At 44.2% G+C, this 21,835-nt stretch overlaps 1 protein-coding gene and 1 non-coding gene across 11 annotated transcripts in view; both read right to left on the reverse strand.

Annotated features, from left to right (window-relative positions):
• The window catches only part of LOC109876667 (ubiquitin-associated protein 2), a 32,991-nt gene that overhangs the window by 2,541 nt on the left and 8,615 nt on the right, over positions 1-21,835 (reverse strand). For 2 of the 10 annotated variants that reach the window (XM_031818372.1, XM_031818373.1), the window contains exons 11-24: positions 21,624-21,816; positions 21,270-21,516; positions 20,639-20,895; positions 20,206-20,399; positions 19,913-20,102; positions 19,611-19,650; positions 19,393-19,522; positions 19,107-19,164; positions 18,784-18,973; positions 18,557-18,648; positions 18,296-18,346; positions 17,963-18,041; positions 3,522-3,878; positions 3,158-3,262 (exon numbers count right to left, since the gene is read on the reverse strand). In XM_031818372.1, the coding sequence (XP_031674232.1) occupies positions 3,158-3,262; positions 3,522-3,878; positions 17,963-18,041; positions 18,296-18,346; positions 18,557-18,648; positions 18,784-18,973; positions 19,107-19,164; positions 19,393-19,522; positions 19,611-19,650; positions 19,913-20,102; positions 20,206-20,399; positions 20,639-20,895; positions 21,270-21,516; positions 21,624-21,816 (2,183 nt within the window). Of the gene's footprint in view, positions 1-3,157; positions 3,263-3,521; positions 3,879-17,962; positions 18,042-18,295; positions 18,347-18,556; positions 18,649-18,783; positions 18,974-19,106; positions 19,165-19,392; positions 19,523-19,610; positions 19,651-19,885; positions 20,103-20,205; positions 20,400-20,638; positions 20,896-21,269; positions 21,517-21,623; positions 21,817-21,835 lie in introns of all 10 variants that reach the window. The other 8 variants (XM_031818370.1, XM_020469070.2, XM_031818376.1 and 5 more) reach the window with 5 other exon arrangements.
• Positions 21,104-21,182, reverse strand: LOC116372041 (small nucleolar RNA SNORD121A). The gene has a single exon (XR_004209098.1). It is a non-coding gene; the product is annotated as a small nucleolar RNA SNORD121A (small nucleolar RNA).

A 21,835-nucleotide genomic window follows, 5' to 3' on the forward strand; every position in this document is an offset into this window, starting at 1 on the left:
CAGGTGGGGACCACAGACCACTTCTCAGTTCCTATGCTTCCTGGCTGATGTTTTGGTCACTTTTGAATGCGGGCGGTGCTTTCACACTAGTGGTAGCATGAGACTGAGTCTACAACCCACACAAGTGGCTCAGGTAGTGCAGCTCATCCAGGATGGCACATAAATGCGAGATGTGGCAAGAAGGTTTGCTGTGTCTGTCAGCGTAGTGTCCAGAGCATGGAGGCGCTACCAGGAGACAGGCCAGTACATCAGGAGACGTGGAGGAGGCCGTAGGAGGGCAACAACCCAGCAGCAGGACCGCTACCTCCGCCTTTGTGCAAGGAGGAGCAGGAGGAGCACTGCCGGAGCCTTGCAAAATGATCTCCAGCAGGCCACAAATGTGCATGTGTCTGCTCAAACGGTCAGAAACAGACTCCATGAGGGTGGTATGAGGGTCTGACGTCCACAGGTGGGGGTTGTGCTTACAGCTCAACACCGTGCAGGACGTTTGGCATTTGCCAGAGAACACCAAGATTGGAAAATTCGCCACTGGCGCCCTGTGCTCTTCACAGATGAAAGCAGGTTCACACTGAGCACGTGACAGACGTGACAGTCTGGAGACGCCGTGGAGAACGTTCTGCTGCCTGCAACATCCTCCAGCATGACCGGTTTGGCGGTGGGTCAGTCGGTGTGGGGTGGCATTTCTTTGGGGGGACGCACAGCCCTCCATGTGCTCGCCAGAGGTAGCCTGACTGCCATTAGGTACCGAGATGAGATCCTCAGACCCCTTGTGAGACCATATGCTGGTGCGGTTGGCCCTGGGTTCCTCCTAATGCAAGACAATGCTAGACCTCATGTGGCTGGAGTGTGTCAGCAGTTCCTGCAAGAGGAAGGCATTGATGCTATTGACTGGCCCACCCGTTCCCCAGACCTGAATCAAATTGAGCACATCTGGGACATCATGTCTCGCTCCATCCACCAACACCACACCAGACTGTCCAGGAGTTGGCGGATGCTTTAGTCCAGGTCTGGGAGGAGATCCCTCAGGAGACCATCCACCACCTCATCAGGAGCATGCCCAGGCGTTGTAGGGAGGTCATACAGGCACGTGGAGGCCAAACACACTACTGAGCCTAATTTTGACTTGTTTTAAGGACATTACATCAAAGTTGGATCAGCCTGTAGTGTCATTTTCCACTTTAAATTTTGAGTGAGACTCCAAATCCAGACCTCCATGGGTTGATACATTTGATTTCCATTGATAATTTGTGTGATTTTGTTGTCAGCACATTCAGCTATGTAAAGAAAAAAGTATTTAATAAGAATATTTCATTCATTCAGATATAGGATGTGTTATTTTAGTGTTCCCTTTATTTTTTTGAGCAGCATATATATATATATATATATATATATATATATATATATATATATATATATATACATATATACACACACACACACACATACAGTGGGGCAAAGAAATATTTAGTCAGCCACCAATTGTGCAAGTTCTCCCACTTAAAAAAGTGGAGGCCTGGAATTTTCATAGGTACACTTCAAATATGACAGACAAAATGACAAGAAAAAAAAAATCCGGAAAATCACATTGTAGGATTTTGAATGAATTTATTAGCAAATTATGGTGGAAAATAAGTATTTGGTCAATAAAAGTTTCTCAATACTACTGTTATATACCCTTTGTTGGCAATGACAGAAGTCTTCACAAGGTTCTCACACACTGTAGCTGGTATTTTGGCCCATTCCTCCATGCAGAGCAGTGATGTTTTGGGGATGTTGATGGGCAACACGGACTTTCAACTCCCTCCAAAGATTATCTATGGGGTTGAGATCTGGAGACTGGCTAGGCCACTCAAGGACCTTGAAATGCTTCTTACAAAGCCACTCCGTTGCCCGGGCGGTGTGTTTGGGATCATTGTCATGCTGAAAGACCCAGCCACATTTAATCTTCAATGCCCTTGCTGATGGAAGGAGGTTTTCACTCAAAATCTCACGATACATGGCCCCATTCATTCTTTCCTTTACACGGATCAGTCGTCCTGGTCCCTTTGCAGAAAAACAGCCCCAAAGCATGATGTTTCCACCCCCATGCGTCACAGTAGGTATGGTGTTCTTTGGATGCAACTCAGCATTCTTTGTCCTCCAAACACGACGAGTTGAGTTTTTACCAAAAAGTTCTATTTTGGTTTCATCTGACCATATGACATTCTCCCAATCTTCTTCTGGATCATCCAAATGCTCTCTAGCAAACTTCAGACGGGCCTGGACATGTACTGGCTTAAGCAGGGGGACACGTCTGGCACTGCAGGATTTGAGTCCCTGGCGGCGTAGTGTGTTACTGATGGTAGGCTTTGTTACTTTGGTCCCAGCTCTCTGCAGGTCATTCCCTAGGTCCCCCCGTGTGGTTCTGAGATTTGCGCTCACCGTTCTTGTGATCATTTTGACCCCACGGGGTGAGATCTTGCGTGGAGCCCAGATCGAGGGAAATTATCAGTGGTCTTGTATGTTTTCCCTTTCCTAATAATTGCTCCCACAGTTGATTTCTTCAAACCATGCTGCTTACCTATTGCAGATTCAGTCTTCCCAGCCTGGTGCAGGTCTACAATTTAGTTTCTGGTGTCTTTTGACAGCTCTTTGGTCTTGGCCATAGTGTAGTTTGGAGTGTGACTGTTTGAAGTTGTGGACAGGTGTCTTTTATACTGATAACAAGTTCAAACAGGTGACATTAATACAGGTAACTTCTTAAAGAAGTTACAGGTCTGTGAGAGCCAGAAATCTTGCTTGTTTGTAGGTGACCAAATACATATTTTCCACCATAATTTGCAAATAAATTCATAAAAAAATCCTACAATGTGATTTTCTGGATTTGTTTCTCATTTTGTCTGTCATAGTTGAAGTGTACCTATGATGAAAATTCCAGGCCACTCATCTTTTTAAGTGGGAGAACTTGCACAATTGGTGGCTGACTAAATACTTTTTTGCCACACTGTATGTATGTGTATATATCTATATATATATATATATATATATATCTATATCTATATCTATATCTATATCTATATATATTACGGCTGATAACAAGTGAAGGGGGCGGGGAGGAGAAAGGGGCGGGGAAGGGGGGTGGGGTGCGTCCTGGGGCAGCTGAGTTCAGTGAGTGTACCTTTCCCTGGGCCGCTGCCAGCTGATTTGGCCTGTGACTGGGCAGAGCCTCCGTACCCTCCCTTACTGTACTCCCCCGCGTGGCCCTGAGACAGGTCGTCAAAAGCTGAGAGAGGAGGAATGGAAGAGGACCAGGAGGAACGAGTAAAGTGGATGGGGAGAGTAAAAAGGACAGCAGAGGAAGGGGTAAGGGGGAGAAGAAGAACCGAGAGAGAAGCAATAAGGCAACTGGCTAGAATAGCATGTGAACAGCGACTATATCCGGCAGGGGGGTGGGGCCATGCTCGCTAAGCAAGAACTCTCCCTCTCAGCCACACACGGTCTGTGATTTCAGTTCACTCTATCGCTCACTCACTGACACACACCTGTTCCATACGCGTGCTGGCCGTAGCTAGGCTGATGCTGTTGGTGGTACTGGCTGGAGGGGTTCCCCAAGCCCATGTTGGGCTGCTTGGCCGAGGCCGGAGGCACAAAAACGGTGGGGCCGTACTGGAAGGCGCTGGGCACCCCGGGCATGCCGGCGTAGTAAGGAAGGCCGGTGTAGCCGTAGCCTGGGGGCAGAGGTGGATTGAGGAAGGCCTGGTTCTGCTGGCCCTGGCTCTGTCCCAGACCTTGGCTCTGAGCCTGGGGGGGCTGCTGGGGCTGAGCGGAGGGGCCTTGAGACAGGCTGTTGGGGGGAGCTGGGGAAGACGAGTCCCCTCTGCCAAACTTGGTCGCTTCACCTAAAAGAGAGGGGAGATGGTGATCAATATGGGTCCGATTCATACTTTAATGCTTTTCCGACCAACTCCTCAGTAGTTGGTATTCAGACTTGCCTTATGAAGGTGCGTAACGGGCTTTGCAGGTGTAGCTCCCCTGCGCTGCTTAATACATAATTAAATTGCTGAAAACTCCCACTTGCTGGCTAATAAGTTCTGTCGAGTTCACTCAGTAGGGTTTGTACATTTATCTAAATCCATCCCTTTAAATTTGGTGTACCTTTAATTAGAATTCAGACTCAATAGAATATATGGAGAGTTCTGAATATTAGGGTCAAAATATTAAGGATCAATAACAGAAGGCCATGTACATACACCCATATTTCTTTCTGCACCAATTGGTAGATAAAAAAAATGGATATTGTATATTATTTAGGGTTAGGAAAGTATTTATGAATCATAAACAGGTTTGGAGAACCTTTATGCACTAAATACATTGGTAAATCAAAAAGTGGTTTAATTCATCCTGAAAGTTGCCATAGTCAATTGTTCAAATCATGAAATGTCGGGAAGGGGCGTACAAAAGACGTTGAACAATAGTCCTAAAAATCTTCACAAATAATTATTCATGGAACTGATGACAACGGTCCAGTAGTCATGTGCCATGTTTAAACTGCTACATGTAGTCTGCGGTCCATAATGATTCAAATAGGCTACACGTCCCAAATTATTGCATAACTAGTAATACGTTTGTCTAATATGATCTACTATTACTAGCGATCGTCAGGAACAACCACACGAACGTGACAGAGGAAAGAAAGGTAAACTAACACTAACGTCAGTAACAGTTAAATGTGGGTATAACTGATGGTGGCTACCAATAGTGGCTAATATTTAACACAATACAAATTTTAAAAAGTGAGAAGTCTGGGCATGTATACTGAACAAAAACAAATGCAACATGTTGGTTTCATGAGCGGAAATAAAAGACGCACAAAAAGCATCTCAAATTTTGTGACCAATTTATTGACATCCCTGTTCGTGAGCATTTCTCTTTTGCCAAGATAATACATCCACCTGACAAGTGTGGCATATCAAGAAGCTGATTAAACAGTATGATCATTACACTGGTGCACTTTGTGCTGGAGACAATAAAAGGCCACTAAAATGTGCAAATGTCACAACATAATGCCACAGACGTCTGAAGTTGGGGGAAGCTCATCTGCGTCCTCACCAGGGTCTTGACCTGACTGCAGTTTGCAGACCTGACAACCTTGTCCAACTTTTTAAGATTACCAGAAGCGCACAGCAAATTGGAGAATTGGCTACACAAAGCTTAAGTAGGCTAACGCAAAGAGAATGACAGCTGTTCGCTAAAAGAGTCAAGTGTTTAAAGCCTATGTAAAGGTTCCTATTGTATTTCTTTGCAGCGCATACATAATTTCAGATTTTCGAAATTGATAGAATCTCAAATCTAGTGCGAAAGGAATTTTAGAAGCATTGCCTCTATAGCTGAACACCGGACACCCATTCATTCTTCATTGCGCAGGCTTCTAAACTCCTGACTCCATTTAATCCCAAGATGTTTATTGTTTCAATATGCTTTGGGTTGTAGTCAGGACAGACAAAGATATATAGTAAAGCAAACTTTACTAGGCATGTTGTCAACCAGCACATTAATAAAAGTAACAACTGGTTTCCGTTTCCTGTGTAACATCAATATTGCTACATGTCCTTTTTTTTTACAACAAAAAAGGCAGACTCCACCTAACTTTGGCTTGTAAGTCCATGTCTGCAAAAAAATGGAATGTGAACTAAATGTTTGTTTACTGTCTGACTGTGCATTAATTATTTTATTTTTTTACCTTCACACAAATTCTTTCAGGTGTATAGGTCTTCAGATGGCCCTACCAGACCTTGTGTGGGGAGTGTTGATTACATCAGGTGGTGCTTAACCTGAGTTGTTTGGATCTTCGTGTTGAAGTGCATCGTTCACCTCTAGGTTGTGTTCTGCACCCTGTTGGGCATCAACTGGTACTGTTTACTGGCTCTGTGCCAGTCTCCTCAACAGTGGTGAAATCCTCTATTTCTCTGCTCTTCCTCAGGTGTCGCCTGTTCCTCCTGAAGACTTGTCCCTGTTCCGTCTTCACCTCGTAGGAACTGCTCCACAGGTCTGACTACTGTGGCCTTCTGCCACTACTGTTTCTGTCCTATGAGTGGCTAAACTCCCACCCCGTCATCTCGTTGCAGCTCTGTGAGATCCTTAGCAGAGGTGTAGTAGTACTTTGCCTGTTTCTGTTGTCTCATTGAACTTCTCCAGCTGACAGTTCGCCATCCCCGATCTCAGAAGATTTTCACTCATTATAAGTAGTGTCTTTGTACGTCTTCCCATGAGCACCATTGCAGAGCTGTTGTCTGTTCCTTGTGAAGGGTATTTCTGTGATCCAGCATGGCCAGGTATGGGTCAGCACCTGCTCTCTTTGCTTTTGCCATCAGTCTTTTGGCTGTTTTCACTGCAGATTCCACTTTCCCATTACTTTGCAGGTATTCTGGAGACGATGTGTGTAAAGTCCCAAGCCTTGCTGAAACTTCGGAACTCATCTGAAGAGTACTGGGGACCATTGTCTGAGTAAAGGATGTCAGGTATGCCATAGCGTGAAAAGTGTCTTCAGTTTTCAAATGACTGTTTTCAACTGTGTGTTCTCCAAATGGAGAGAATCAAATCAAATCAAATCAAATCAAATTTATTTATATAGCCCTTCGTACATCAGCTGATATCTCAAAGTGCTGTACAGAAACCCAGCCTAAAACCCCAAACAGCAAGCAATGCAGGTGGAGAAGCACAACTGTGACCATGTAGTCTGTCGTTGAACTGGAACAAGTCAGTCCCTATATTTTCCCAGGGTGCTTCGTGTGGCCTCACCATTTCTTTCTGCTGCTTCATACCTATATTGTGCCATGTATGTTCTCAGCTGTGCATTCATGCCTGGCCAGTAGACAGACTCGCAAGCTCTTTTCAGACATCCCTCTGTTCCTATGTTTGAGGAATGGATTCTCTGCATTCTGACGTGAGGGCAGTAGGCACAATGACTTTCTATCCTCTGAAGATAATTCCATTGCACACACAGCTCACCTCCGTTGTGAAAATACATGGCTACTTCCAAGGGTACATGTCCTTTCACTTCAGGCCACCGCTGCAGGATCACATTTTTCAGTGTCTGGAGCTCCCAGTCTAGCTCAGTGGCTCTCTGGATGTGCTTTAGTCTCTCGCTTGACACAGGGAGGTAGTGTATGATATTGATTGATTCCACGTTGACCTCCACAGGGCCTCTGTTGTCTGGTTCTGTGAGGTATGCCCTGCTCAGGGTGTCGGCCAGCACCACATATTTTCCCGGAACGTTTCGGAGACTGACCTCGTAGTTTTGGAGTCTCATGAGCATACTTTGTAGACTTATTGGTGTGCTGAGGAGAGGCTTTGTCATGATGCTCGAGGCTTGTGATCTGACTGCACATCCACAGTTCATCCATATGTGAATTGGTGGAACCTCTCCATGCCAAACACCACTGAAAGCAGCTCCTTCTCCATCTGTGCATACCCTTTTTCAGTTTCTGTCAGGGCTCTGCTGGCGTATGCTATTGGTTGTCCTCCCTGCATCAAGGCTGCTCCTAACCCACTCTGAAGCATCACACTGTAGTACAAGCTGCTCTGTTGGGTTGTAGTATTTCAGCATTTTATTGAAAGCCTGCTCATGTAGGGCACTTCCTTCAGCCGGAGCTGCAGCTTCATACTGAGCTTCCTGCATCTGTCCAGGCGCATTTGAAGGTTTTTGTCATGGTCCAGAGTCACCGCTTCATCATTGTCTCCTACTCCCACAATCAAGATGTCATCTGCAATGATTTTGACTCCTGGAAGTCCATCCATTGCCTGGTTCAACTTCCTCTGAAAGATCTCTGGGGCTGGACTGATTCCCATTGGCATGCGCAGCCACCTGTAGCGTCCCATGGGTGTAGAGAACGTGGTGAGATGTGGAACTGGAAGCTGGATTCCTCCATGCCAAAATCCATTTTTTACATCACAAACGGAGAACACGCGTGCTCTATTCAGATCTGGCAGCACATCTGGGTAATGGCTCCTCGAACGCCGAGAGGTTTCGGATCAATGCACACTTAGTTTTCCAGGCGGTTTCTTCACTACGATCAGGCTGCTAATCCAATCTGTGCTTTTTTCAACTGCTTTTATCATCCTTTTCTCTAGAACACTGAGCTCCTCTGAGTGTTTATATAGTGCTACTGGCAGCTGGACGGGCTCCACTCACTCATCCACTTCCAGCTTGCCAGGTAAACATCCATCTCCCTGTAATACATCAGAGTACTCCTGTTTAATTTGCTCTTTAGTCCAGGATCCAGTTTTCTTGATGGCCAGGATGTTGAGATGCTGCGCAGTAATTAACTCAATTGCCTGGATAGCCTTACTGCCTAGAATGGGCCTGTGCACACTCATTGACTACGATGAACTCAACTCGGTAGGTTTTCTTAATGTGTGGATTGATAATTTTAAGTGTGCACTTCCCCAGTGGTTTCAGAGTACTCTTGTTATACAGGTGACTGGCTTTTGAGGTTTGCAGGGATAACATCAGGTTCTTCTCTCATTGTAAGATCCATGTACAAATTGAATTTCTCTTTCCCAGGTCAGTGCTAAACTACAATCAGTCTATTTTTCCCCGGAGGTTTCAGTGCATTTTCTATGACGATTAAGTTGTAGAATGGAACGTTAGCTACTAACGAAACTGCTTGTATCCAATAGCCAGTTAGCATTTAGCATGGAGTCACTCACGATAGCCAGCTAACGTAGATGTTCGGCGCGATGACTAGGCTGTAAACGCAGCACTTTTTCAAACTGCCGCCTGGGATATATTCTTCATTTTCATCGATGAGATCCAGGTTCTTTTGAGTACCGCTGCCACCATGTTTCAATATGCTTTGTGTTGTAGTCACGACAAGACAAAGATGTATATTAAAGCACACTTTACTAGGCATGTTGTCAACCAGCACATTAATAAAGTAACAACTGGTTTCTGTTCCCTGTGTAACATCAATATTGCTACATTGATATTTATTTTTTATTATACTTTTTGTGACGTGGATCATAATTACAGTTAGTCTACCAGGTTGCGAAATCCTCGTAATGTTAGGTGGAAAATACAACTAAATAGGACGCATAATTAAATGTATCACACTCGCACTAATGCAACCAGTTATTTTTCGTATTTGCATTTCATTTCTTTCACTAGCAAATGCGAGTGAACTACTGGCACTATAGAGGCCACTGATATCCCATATTTGGTTCGCTAACGTTAGTGTGAAACGACTAGTGTTTGCCTTTCCACAACACACGGAGTTGAAAAGGGATTTGTACATGTGTTTAAGTACAGTGGACAGTCGACAAACTCATAACAGGAGGGGCAGACACCGGGTAGCTACGTTGAATAATGACTTAATCTCCATGTCCGTTGACACAAACATGTATGCATGTTGCAGCTCGAGAAACGGGATGTTAGATTTACTCAGTGGATTCATGTTTTCATGTTTTTTTTTTTTGTTTTTTTTAATCAGGCCTTATTTCTGCGTACGTTTAACTCTGATCTCGTAGCTGCGGGCAGAGAATTGGCACGTTTGATTTGACATCATAACTGACTTTGGTGGTCAAATGCTCACCTTCGATGGCCACTAGCACGCTGGAAAAGTGAGCGCTTCACGGATGAATCCCGGTTTCAACTGTACCGGGCAGATGGCGTTGTGTCGGCAAGCAGTTTGTTGATGTCAATGTTGTGAACAGAGTGCCCCGTGGTGGCGGTGGGGTTAATGCTATGGGCAGGCATAACCTACTGGACAACTAGGGTTGCCAACTGTCCGGTATTAGCCGGGATGTCCCTATATTATATTGTCCCATACAAGACCTCCCTTGTCCTGTATATTCATCCAATCACAGTATAGTGTAAACGCGTCAATTCCTGCAAAGTAATTATGTTATTGTTCGGTCGGTTTGGCATATCAAGGAAATATGGATAAACATGCAAAAAAAGACTGCAGATACAAACAATGTAACGCAAAAATGACGTGGGTTAAGGCTGTCAGTGGTGACTCAACGAAAGTTGTGTACTTTATGCGTCGGCAATTCTCAATTGGCTGTGAAGGGGAGAATGACCTAACTCGGCATGCATCCACAGACATGCACAAGGCCACACTAGCTAAAGGTGCTAGCAATATCGGGGCATTCTTCGTGACGTCTACTGCGGACACTGACATAATTGGAAAACACCCCTCCGTTTACCAGTTATTGAGCAGTGCCAACAATCGCATTCTGAAAGCTAATTGCCCAGCTCACATAGCTCATAATGCCTGCAAGCGCGCCTGCGATCAGCAGTCAGTGGATATTGAGAATTGTTTTACAGATCTACAGCCACTTATCAGTACCTGCTTCCCGAAGAGAGGAACTGCGTGCATTTTTTTGCCTTTGTTGACACTGAGTGGCGTGAAATTCTGCAACATGTTTGCACATGATGGCTCTCTTCATCCAGCGTCGATCGTCTCCAGCAAAGCTGGCCAGCTCTTACATCATACTTCAGGTCCCTTAGTGAGATAGGGAGACCTGTCCTGTGGCACTGAATAGTATTTTTGAGTATGAAGAAAAAAACAGAAGCTGGTGAGATTTATCTGTGCCTTTTCCACAAAGTGGGTATGTTTTTGACCAACTCGTAAAAAATCTGGATGAAACAACGCTCTGCATCACAGATGTTTACGAGGAAGTCCAAAAGTTCAACATTAAATATGCTTCAGCTGAAACAGGACAGTTTTTTCTGAGCAGACCAAGTAGCTGATGGACAAACAATTGTCAGCACAAAGGTCCAAGCAGCAACAGGACTTTGAAGTTCTATGACACTGGTTTGATTTCTCACCAGAAAATGTAATAGTGAAACTGATCGGCCTCTATGAGGAGCTCTCCTTCACAACTCTATGAAGAGTTTTGTGCTAGCCGGGAGGAAATACAGAAGACCGGACAGAATCCCACAAAATCCACCAGTGAGAAGTAGGTGGCAGTTTTCCAAAACCTAGGGAAAGCAAACTTATATCAACATGTTCAGGATTGTCTTATTTGTCCTCAGTGTGCCAGACTCAAATGTCTTTGTAGAGAGGATTTTCTGTCTGATGACCATTAAATGGTCAGACTCAAGAAACAGATGTAGCACAGAGCTGATCAAAAATGAACTTCTAATATCTGGGAACTGTGATTTGTCATGTAATGACTTCTCTCTGGCTATGCAAGAGGAGAAAGGACTGCTTGAATCAGTGAAGAGCAGCAAAAAATATGTAGACTTGGTGGGTGACTCATGCCCCTCTTTTGCATTTGAAAAGTAGTTTTTTTGCTGTAAAGGTCCAAATTGTGACTTATTTGATCATTTATTTTGAGGTTTATTCACATAAGTTTACATAGTGATAAAGTTTTAGTAAAGCTAAAGGCTAAATGGAATATACAAATGTTTTGCCTTTCCAATTGAATAACAATGAATATACTCTGTATATTCATTCACACAAAAACCATACCGCCGTGGCACTGTGCACGCCACCTTTTGTCCCTTATTTGCTAGTGAAAAAGTTAGAACCCATGGACAACTAACACGATTGCATTTTATTGATGGCAATTTGAATGCAAAGAGATGCCATAAGATCCTGAGGCCCATAGTCGTGCCATTCATCCACAGCCATCACCTCATGTCACAGCATGATGATTCATGGCCCCGTGTAGCAAGGATATGTACACAATTCCTGGAAGCTGAAAATGCCCCAGTTCCACCATGGCCTGCATACTAACCAGACATGTAATCACCCATTGAGCATGTTTGGGATTCTCTGGATCGACATTTTTTTTAAAGGGTACACTACATGGCCAAAATTTATGAGCACCTGCTCGATGAACATCTCGTTCCAAAATCATGACCATTAATATGGAGTTGGTCCCCCTTTTACAGCCTCCACTCTTCTGAGAAGGCTTTCCAGTAGATGTTAGAACATTGCTGTGGGAACTTGCTTCTATTCAGCCAAAAGATAATTAGTGAGGTCGGGCACTGATGTTAGGCAATTAGACCTGGTTCGCAGTCAGCATTCCAATTCATCCCAAAGGTGTTTGATGGGGTTGAAGTCAGGGCTCTGGAGGCCAGTCAAGTTCTTCCACACCGACCTCAACAAACCATTTCTGTGTGGACCTCGCTTTGTACACAGGGGCATTGTCATGTTGAAACAGGAAAGGGCCTTCCCCGAATTGTTGCCAGAAAGTTGGAAACACAGAATTGTCTAGAACATCATTGTATGCTGTTACGTTAAGATTTCCCTTTACTGAAACTGAGGGGCCTAGCCCGAACCATGAAAAACAGCCCCAGACCATTATTATTCCTGGGTAGCGTTCTCCTGGAATCCGCCAAACCCAGATTCAGCTGTTGGACTGCCAAATGGTGAAGTGTGATTCATCACTCCAGAGAACACGTTTCTATTACTTGATTTTATACTTATACAAGTCAGCAACAGGTGTAGATGAAATAGCCAAATCCACTAATTTGAAGGCAACATGCATCTGTGACCAACAGATGCATATCTTTACTCCCAGTCATGTGAAACCCATAGTTTTCTAATTGATTTATTTCAATTGACTGATTTACATATGTAAAATCAGTAAAATCTTTCAAGTTGCATTCATATTTTTGTTCAGTGTAATTAAAACAGAAATCAAATAAAAAATGTATTGACTCCGTAGGTTTGCCTTTACACTGTTATTTGCACATGGCTACAGAAGCCTATAATTTAGACCTCAAATATATCTCAAGTTACAAGGCCAGCACTTCAACTTCACTGTGGAAAAGGTGATATGTTGGCATGCTTCAGTTTGCTGACATATGACTGGTTTCACATTCTCCAGTAGAGGTCGACCGATTAATTACGGCCGATTCCAAGTTTTCATAACAATCGGTAATCGGCATTTTTGGACACCAATTGTGGCTGATTTTTTATTTTTTATTTTGTTTAACCTTTATTTAACTAGGCAAGTCAGTTAAGAACACATTCTTATTTTCAATGACGTCCTAGGAACGGTGGGTTAACTGCCTTGTTCAGGGGCAGAACGACATATTTTCACCTTGTCAGCTCGGGGATTCGATCTTGCAACCTTCTGGTTACTAGTCCAACGCTCTAACCACCTGCCTTACATTGCACTCCACAAGGAGCCTGCGTAGCAGGCTGACTACCTGTTATGCGAGTGCAGCAAGAAGCCAAGGTAAGTTGCTAGCTAGCATGAAACTTCTCTTATAAAAAACAATCAACCTTAACATAATCACTAGTTAACTACACATGGTTGGTGATATTAATAGTTCATCTATGCGGTGCCTGTTCATTTATCATCGAATCACAGCCTACTTCTCCAAATGGGTGATGATTTAACAAGCGTATTCACGAAAAAAGCGCTGTCATTTCACCAATGTGTATCTAACCATAAACACCAATGCCTTTCTTAAATCAATACACAAGAATATATTTTTAAACCTGAATATTTAGTTAATATTGCCTGCTAACATGAATTTCTTTTAACAAGGGAAATTGTGTCCCTTCTCTTGCATTCTGTGCAAGCAGAATCAGGGTATATGCAGCAGTTTGGGCCGCCTGGCTCGTTGCGAACTATGTGAAGACCATTTCTTCCTAACAAAGGACCGTAATTAATTTGCCAGAATTGTATATAATTATGACATAACATTGAAGGTTGTGCAATGTAACAGCAATATTTAGACTTAGGGATGCCACCCGTTAGATAAAATACGGAACGGTTCTGTATTTCACTGAAAGAATAAACATTTTGTTTCCGGATTTGACCATTTCAATGACCCAGGGCTCGTATTTCTGTGTTATAATTAAGTCTATGATTTGATATTTGATAGAGCGGTGGTAGGCAGCAGCATGCTCATAAGCATGAATTCTAACAGCACTTTTGTGCGTTTGCCAGCAGCTCTTCGTTGTGCTTCAAGCATAGAGTTCTTTATGACTTCAAGCCTATCAACTCCCGAGATTAGGCTGGTGTAACCGATGTGAAATGGCTAGCTAGTTAGCGGGGTGCGCGCTAATAGCGTTTCAAACGTCACTTGCTCTGAGACCTTGATGTAGTTGTTCCCCTTGCAGAGGGACATTTGTGGAGCAATGGATAACGATGCTTCGAGGGTGGCCGTTTTCGATGTAAGCCTGGTTCGAGCCCAGGTAGGAGCGAGGAGAGGAACGGAAGCTATACTGTTACACTGGCAATACTATAGTGCCTATAAGAACATCCAATAGTCAAAGGTATATGAAATACAAATGGTATAGAGAGAAATAGTCCTATAATGCCTATAACAACTACAACCTAAAACTTCTTTCCTGGGAATATTGAAGACTCATGTTAAAAGGAACGACCAGCTTTCATATGTTCTCATGTTCTGCGCAAGGAACTCAAACGTTATTTTTTTAATTTATTTTTTACATGGCACATATTGTACTTTTCCTTTCTTCGCCAACACTTTGTTTTGCATTATTTAAATCAAATTGAACATGTTTCATTATTTATTTGAGGCTAAATTGATTTTATTGATGTATTATATTAAGGTAAGTGTTCATTCATTATTGTTGTAATTGTCATTATTACAAATAAATAAGCCACTTAAATCGTATCGGTTTTGTTTGGTCCTCCAATAACCGGTATCGTTATTGGAAAATCATAATCGGTCGACCTCTAGTCTCCAGTGATCATATGATCAAATAGATCTAAAACTGTCATTAATATTAACAATCCCCTTATCCAAACAGATTACTCATTTACCTAGCTTTTATCAATTTGTAAATTACAGTGCATGGAGAATGGTGTTAGGAAATAATTAAGTAGATGTACCACTTGGAACCGATAGGTTGCTCGACCTTATTTGTTTCTTTGTGCTTGAAGGTGGTGGAATTGAGGGAATTAACAAGGTTCAAAGATGGCGTATCTGTAGACACCTCCGCCACACATTAATTTATTTGATCTCCACCCCCAACGAATAGCATGCTATTCTTAAGCTTAAATTGAAAGTCAGAATATGGGTAGAGAAGTGCATAAAAAGGGAATTACGCCCCATTTACGTGTGCTTAACTTCTTGGTGACTGGGGACAGTATTGAGTAGCTTGGATGAATAAGGTTCCCAGAGTAAACTGCCTGCAACTCAGCCATAAAAGCTAGAATATGCCTAGATTGAATTTTGAGTGTTTTCTAAAACTTTATGATGTCTGCGAGTATAACAGAACTCATATGGTAGGCGAAAACCTGAATAAAATCCAACCAGGAAGTGGGAAATCTGATGTTTGTAGGTTTTCAACTCATAGCCTATCGAAGATAGTGGGATATTGGTCATCTTGCACTTCCTAAGGCTTCCACTAGATGTCAACAGTCTTTAGAACTTTGTTTGATGCTTCTACTGTGAAGTGGGGCCGAATGAGAGGGGATTGAGCCAGGTGTCTGGCAGATTTACATGAGCTCGTGACTCACAATCATGTGAAAGTTAGCTTGGGTTCCATTGCTTTTCTTCAGACAAAGGAATTCTCCGGTTGGAACATTATTTTAGATTTATGATAAAAACATCCTAAAGATTGATTCTGTACTTCGTTTGACATGTTTGGATTTGTTTACCAAACGCCCTAACAAAAGGAGGTATTGACAGAAATTATGAACTTTATCGAACAAATCAAACATTTATTATGGAACTGGGATTCCTGGGAGTGCATTCTGATGAAGATCAAAAGGTAAGTGAATATTTATAATGCTATTTCTGACTAATGTTGACTCCACAACATGGCGGATATCTCTTTGGCTGTTTTTGTCTCAGAGCGCCGTACTCAGATTATAGCATGGTGTGCTTTATCCGTAGAGTTTATTTGAAGTCTGACACAGCAGTTGCATTAAGGAGAAGTATATCTAAAGTTCCATGCATAACACTTGTATCTTTTATCAATGTTAATTATGAGTATTTCTGTAAATTGATGTGGCTCTCTACAAAATCACCGCATGTTTTGGAAATACTGAACATAGCACGCCAATGTAAAATGAGATTTTTGGATATAAAAATGCACTTTATCGAACAAAACATACATGTATTGTGTAACATGAAGTCCTATGAGTGTCATCTGATGAAGATCAAAGGTTAGTGATTAATTTTATATATATTTCTACTTTGTGTGACTCCTCTCTTTGGCTCGAAAAATGGCTGTGTTTTTCTGTGACTTGGTGGTGACCTAACAATCATTTGTGGTGCTTTCGCTGCAAAGCCTTTTTGAAATCAGACACTGTGGCTGGATTGACGAGAATTTTATCTTTAAAATGCTTGAGGAATTTTAATTACGAGATTTTTGTTGTTTTAAATTTGGCGCCCTGCACTTTCACTGGCAGGGCGCTACCGTCCCGAATATCCCTGAGAGGTTAACCCCTCGGTCAGAATTCCCCTCTGAGAACAGGCAAATGCATGAGAGGGAATGAGAGTATTTATTCCCCTTGACTTACTCAACATTTTGTGTTCCAACCTGAACTCAAAACAAATCAAATGTATTCCCCCCCCCCACACACCCCATAATGACAGTGAAAACATGTTTTTAGAAATGTTAGCAAATATTGAAAATTAAATATAGAAATGCAACTTCCATAAGTACTCACACCCCTTTGCTATGGCACTCCAAATTTAGGCATATACCTGGGGAAGGGTATAAAACCATTTCTAGTGTTGAATGTTTCCAAGAGCCCAGTGATCTCCAACATAGGGAAATTGGAAAAAATATTGAAGTACTCAGACTGCTTGGAGCTGGTCATCCGACCAAACTGAGCACCCGGGCAAAAAGGACCTTGGTCAGGGAGGTGACCAATAACCCAATGACCACTGTCAGAACCTCAAAGTTCCTTGGCTGAGATGAGAAACAACCGTAAGTCTTTATGGGCGAATGGCCAGACGGACGCCACTCCTGAGAAAAAGCACATGACCAACTGCCGTTTTCAAAAAGGCACATGAAAGACAGATCATAAGGCAAAAGTTTATAGTCTGATGAAACAAATATAGCACTTTGCATTCAGGCCAAAGAGTTATGTCTAGAGAAAACCAGGCTCAGCTTATCACCCCTACCGTGAAGCATGGTGGCGGCAGCATCATGCTATGGGGATGCTTTTCAGTAGCAGGGACTGGGAGACTGATAAGGATAGAGGGAACAATGAATAGAGCCAAATACGAGCAAATCTTGGATGAGAACCCGCTTTAGAGTGCAAACAACCTTAGACTGGGGCGAAGATTTGCGTTCCAACATGCCAATGACCAAAAGCAATGCTGGAATGGCTTCAGAACAAGAATATGAAAGTCCTTGAGTGACCCAGCCAAAGCTCAGACTTGAATCGCATTGAAAATCTGTGGAAAGACTTGATTTTTCTTCACCGCCACTTCCCATCTAACTTAACAGACACTGAGAAAATCTGCAAGAAAGAATGGGAGAAAAAACAAACAAATCCAGGTGTGCAAGGCTTCGACATAGCCAAGACAACTCAAAGCTGTAATTGCCGTCCAAGGTGATTCGACAAACTATTGACTCAGGGGTGTGAATACTTATTTCAATAAGATATTTCTGCATTTAATTTTCAATAAATTAGCAAAACGTGTTTTCACTGTCATCACGTGGTGTTGCATGTAGATGGATTATCAATAAACTTAATCCATTTTGTATTCAGGCTGTAACACAATGTGGAATAAGCCAAAGTGTATGAACACTTTCTGAAGGCACTGTGTGAGAGTATGAGTAGTTGGGAGGAGCTGAATTAGCTAGTCCCTTTCAATTCAGCCACCGCCGCCCCCCCCATAAGTAAATCAAGCTTTAAGTATACTGTTAGTCAGAGATGGAGATTCAGTCATTGAGGTAGTCCACAAATTAAGATTCAGCTATGTGCTTGTAACCATCATCATCTCCATATTATGGTGTGCACCCAAGATCTAGTTCAGGCCACCGAAAAGTGCATCTGTAAATGAATGTGGAACAAGCATTACCTGAGTATGGATTGTTGGCTAGCCCATCTCTGCCAGGCATGGTTGCGGTTGTACCAGGGAATGCAACTCCATAGTAGTCCTACAGAGAAATAGACACCAGGAGAAGCCAAACAGATTCAACAGTCATTGAGGTAGTCCACATATTAGGATTCAGCCATGTGCTTGTAACCATCTCCATGTTATGACAGGGACACAGATATGAAATATTAATCATTAACATTTATTTTTGTTTGGGTCATCTAAACCAGAGACCGTGCAAGAGTCCGTCTGGGCAAACAAATGTGTGCTGTATTGCTCTTCATCGGCGTAGTACATGTGTGAAAAGTTCCTCACCATAGGCAGACGAGACTGCAGCATCTGTAGGTCCTCATATCCATAGATCTGCTTTAGAGAGGTACAATGACAAAATGAAACAGGTCAACCGAAATAATCCACATATTCAACCAAGAACAGAAAGGTATGAAAGGGAAGAGAGCGAGAGAAAGGGTGCGATGGCAGGCCAGTGAGAGAAAGACTTGTGAAGAGAAATGGATGGGAATTCATGGAAACAAAGAACGAGAGCATGCAAGAGAAAAAGAGGTTTAGCGTCGTTACCGGGTATGCAGGGAGCAGGCCTCCAGGGCCCATAATGTACTGATTAGCCAGCAGAGGGGGCAGTCCTTGGGCCAAGTTAGGGGGGGCTTTGCCTGTGGAACAAGAATGAGAGAGAGGAGAGTCAAAATTACACAGGTCTACAGTCAAATAATAGACAGCAGAGAGTAGGACCGTTAAGTGACAAAAAAAAAAACCTGTGTGTGTCACCATGGTACTCCTGAGCTCACCAGAGGTGTTCAGCAGGGGTTGGGGTTGGGCAGTGCGTCCGGCAGCTGAGAGGGTTGTGTTGCCATTGGCGGATAGACCAGGTGCTCCAGGGACATGCATCATGCCATTGGAGCTGCTAACCGCAGCATTGATGGAAGGGCCAGATGAGGAAGAGAAGGCGTGGAGACTACTGCTCTCCTCACTGGTCATCTGTAGGGCGGCAGGAGGGAGAGTTGGACAGACAGCAGTTTAGTTTTTTGGTAGCATTTTAACATTTTCAGCGCTTATTTTAGATCAGTTTGACATGATTTACATTAACCCCAAAAGAAGACACCGTGCTGACCGTAAGGGAGGAGCTAGTGGAGAGGGCAGATCCTGACGAGTATGTACTGGTCACATGACTGGGGAAACCGTGGCAGAGAAAACAGGTAACGTTACCAAATCATCCGATGAGTCTTAAAGTTTAAACCAACTCATTACAACAAGGACTTTATTATTTTGTCAGTCAATAGAGTAGATGGGAGATTCAGTCATTGAGGTAGTTAACATATTAAGATTCATCTATGTGCTTGTAACCATCATCATCTCCATTATGATAATTACTGGGGGAAGGGGAGTGATGGGCTTACCTGCTGACAGATGGCAGAGGGGCAGAGTAGGAAGGTGTGGGGGCTGGGGAGGGAACATGGTGGACGGGGACACTGTCACTGCTCATGGGAGGTGATTGGGGCTTAGGGGTTCGAGAAGCCAACGACATTGCTGAAAGAGAAGAAACAGATAAGCAAGCATGCTGGACTTCACCATGAAATAACACTTTCGGCAATCACAAATTCTCCTGAGTACTTACAGTCCTCAGGGCCCTGTGTCCTCACGCCACCATAGCCATTCTGTGAAAGACATTGACATTCTCAGTCGGCCATCTTGATTTCACTATACAGTGCTAATAAAGTAGAGCTCCAGTAATCTTAAATAATGCCCGAGGGTTTTAAGTGTCCATTGACCATAGGAGACTCAGTCATTGAGGTATTCCACATAGTAAGAGTCAGATATGTGCTTGTAACCATCATCTCCATATCTATGAGAGACAGGAGTAGTCTTAATCGAGAGAGTGTCTGACCACACCTGACAAATCCAGTGTTGGTGACTCACAGTGAGAGTGGCGGCGGGGGCGTCTTTGCTCTGGGGGTAGCCCAGGTGGGGGGGCATGCGCTGCACGGGGCCGTTGTCCACTCTGCTAGCTGAGGAGGTGGAGGGTGGGGCGGCGCTGGGGAGACCCAGAGACGGGAAACTGGGGTCTGATATCGACGGCGTCATGGATGACAAGCTGCCAAGGGGCTCACTGCAACAACAACGTAAAGGGACGAGTTAGTGTAAAACAAGTTCACCGTGGCCTCTACCCCTATACAACACAGTGATACTAAGAAAATGCAGTAAATAAACACCTGACTGGTCCAGGTTTGGAAAACAAGCTGCTTTGGGGCTGGTGTACAGCTGTGGGGGCCGGATCCCTGGCAGGCTCAGCCTGGTGGCCCATGTCAATCACACTGGGCTCCGAGTCAAAGTCCAGGGCCCCAAACTGCACGTTAAGACCAGACACATCTGCTGAGCCTGGCATCTCCACCGCAGATGAGGGGATCTGAGGAGACCAAGCAAGAGGGATTAGGATGCTGAGGAGGATGAGAGGGACAAACTATTCAAAGTTTAATACATAAATCACACTCAGTCACAAGCTCGAAGACATTTCAGACCGAATGTGTGCAAAGTTGCACTTACCTACAGTACTTTTAGATATGTCTACAAATGGTTGAAAAACAAACACTCATTGTTATGTACCCTCAGTGAGCAGGCAACCTCTACTTCCACACGTTTCCTAACCTTTGAGAGAGGAGGTACTCTGCGTCTCTGGGTCTTGATCTGCCTCTGTGGGGGTTCAGCCATGGGAGCCTGATGGTCCAGGGAGGGTCCGTCTCTGGGAGGCGGGGGCCCGGCATCGTAGTGGCCTGGGGGAGTAGGTACCTGGGGGGGAAGAGACAGAGGCTCTGCCTGGGGCAGGGAGCTATGCTGGGCCTGCTGCTGCCGCTGGGCCAGCTGGCTGAGGACAGAGGATGGCTCCGGCTGCATCTTTAGATCCACTGGAGAAGACAGAGAGAAGAGTTAATGGTAGCATTAGCAGTCCAGTAAATACAGATCTGACTCCTCAAATCTGCATGTACCATGAGTCTGCCCCCCCCCCCCCCCAACTGTCACCATTAGATCACCATATACTTGACTATTGGGGGGGGATAGAATGAGAAGTTGAACAGAGTGATAATGTATTGGGGAAAGAATGCAATTTGAGGATGGAAGGAGATTCAGTCATTGAGGTCGTCCACACATTAAGATTCAGCTATGTGCTTGTAACCATCATTATCTCCTCCTATTCGACAAGTCGAAAAAGACAAACAATGACATGTACCCACACCTCACTTGAAACTTTTCCATATGATAGCACCTGTATGTGTCTTACAGTGAGAGGTTAGAACAGGGCCCTTCTCCACTCTCGGGGCCTTGGTTTCGCTGGCAGAAATGGGGGCGGAGCCTTGAACTGCAGGTGGACTGGATTCTTTGGCGACACTGCTGTTGCCCGCGGTGACCAGCTGCTGATGGGTCCGCGGGGTGAGCTGGGGCCCGTTGAGCTGCTCTGGTATCCTAACCTCACCCGGGTTCAGCTTGGGCCCACTCAGAGCCCCAAATCCAGAGCCAAGGACTGAGGACTAACGGACAGAGCAAGACAGTTGATAGTCTGTCTGTGTGAAAGCCTGTACAGATATGTATAACCATGAAAAGGAAGTGTGTGTGTGTGTGTGGCTAGCTGCCTCACCAGGGCACCGTGGGTGTAGCTAGTGCCAGAGGCAGCACTAGCATAGCTGTGTGTGGCGGTGCGAGCGCAGTTGTGGTGAGAGTTGGTGAACACCAGGCTCTGGCCCCCCACGCACACAGGGGCAGGGGGCTCCATGCCACCCAGATCCGTCTCCACACTGCCCGTCTTGGGCAGCAGCGAGCCCATGTCCACACTGGAGAGGAAAGAGGACG

This window comes from Oncorhynchus kisutch, linkage group LG3 (genome assembly GCF_002021735.2).
Source record: "Oncorhynchus kisutch isolate 150728-3 linkage group LG3, Okis_V2, whole genome shotgun sequence".
NCBI classification, from domain to species: Eukaryota; Metazoa; Chordata; class Actinopteri; order Salmoniformes; family Salmonidae; genus Oncorhynchus; species Oncorhynchus kisutch.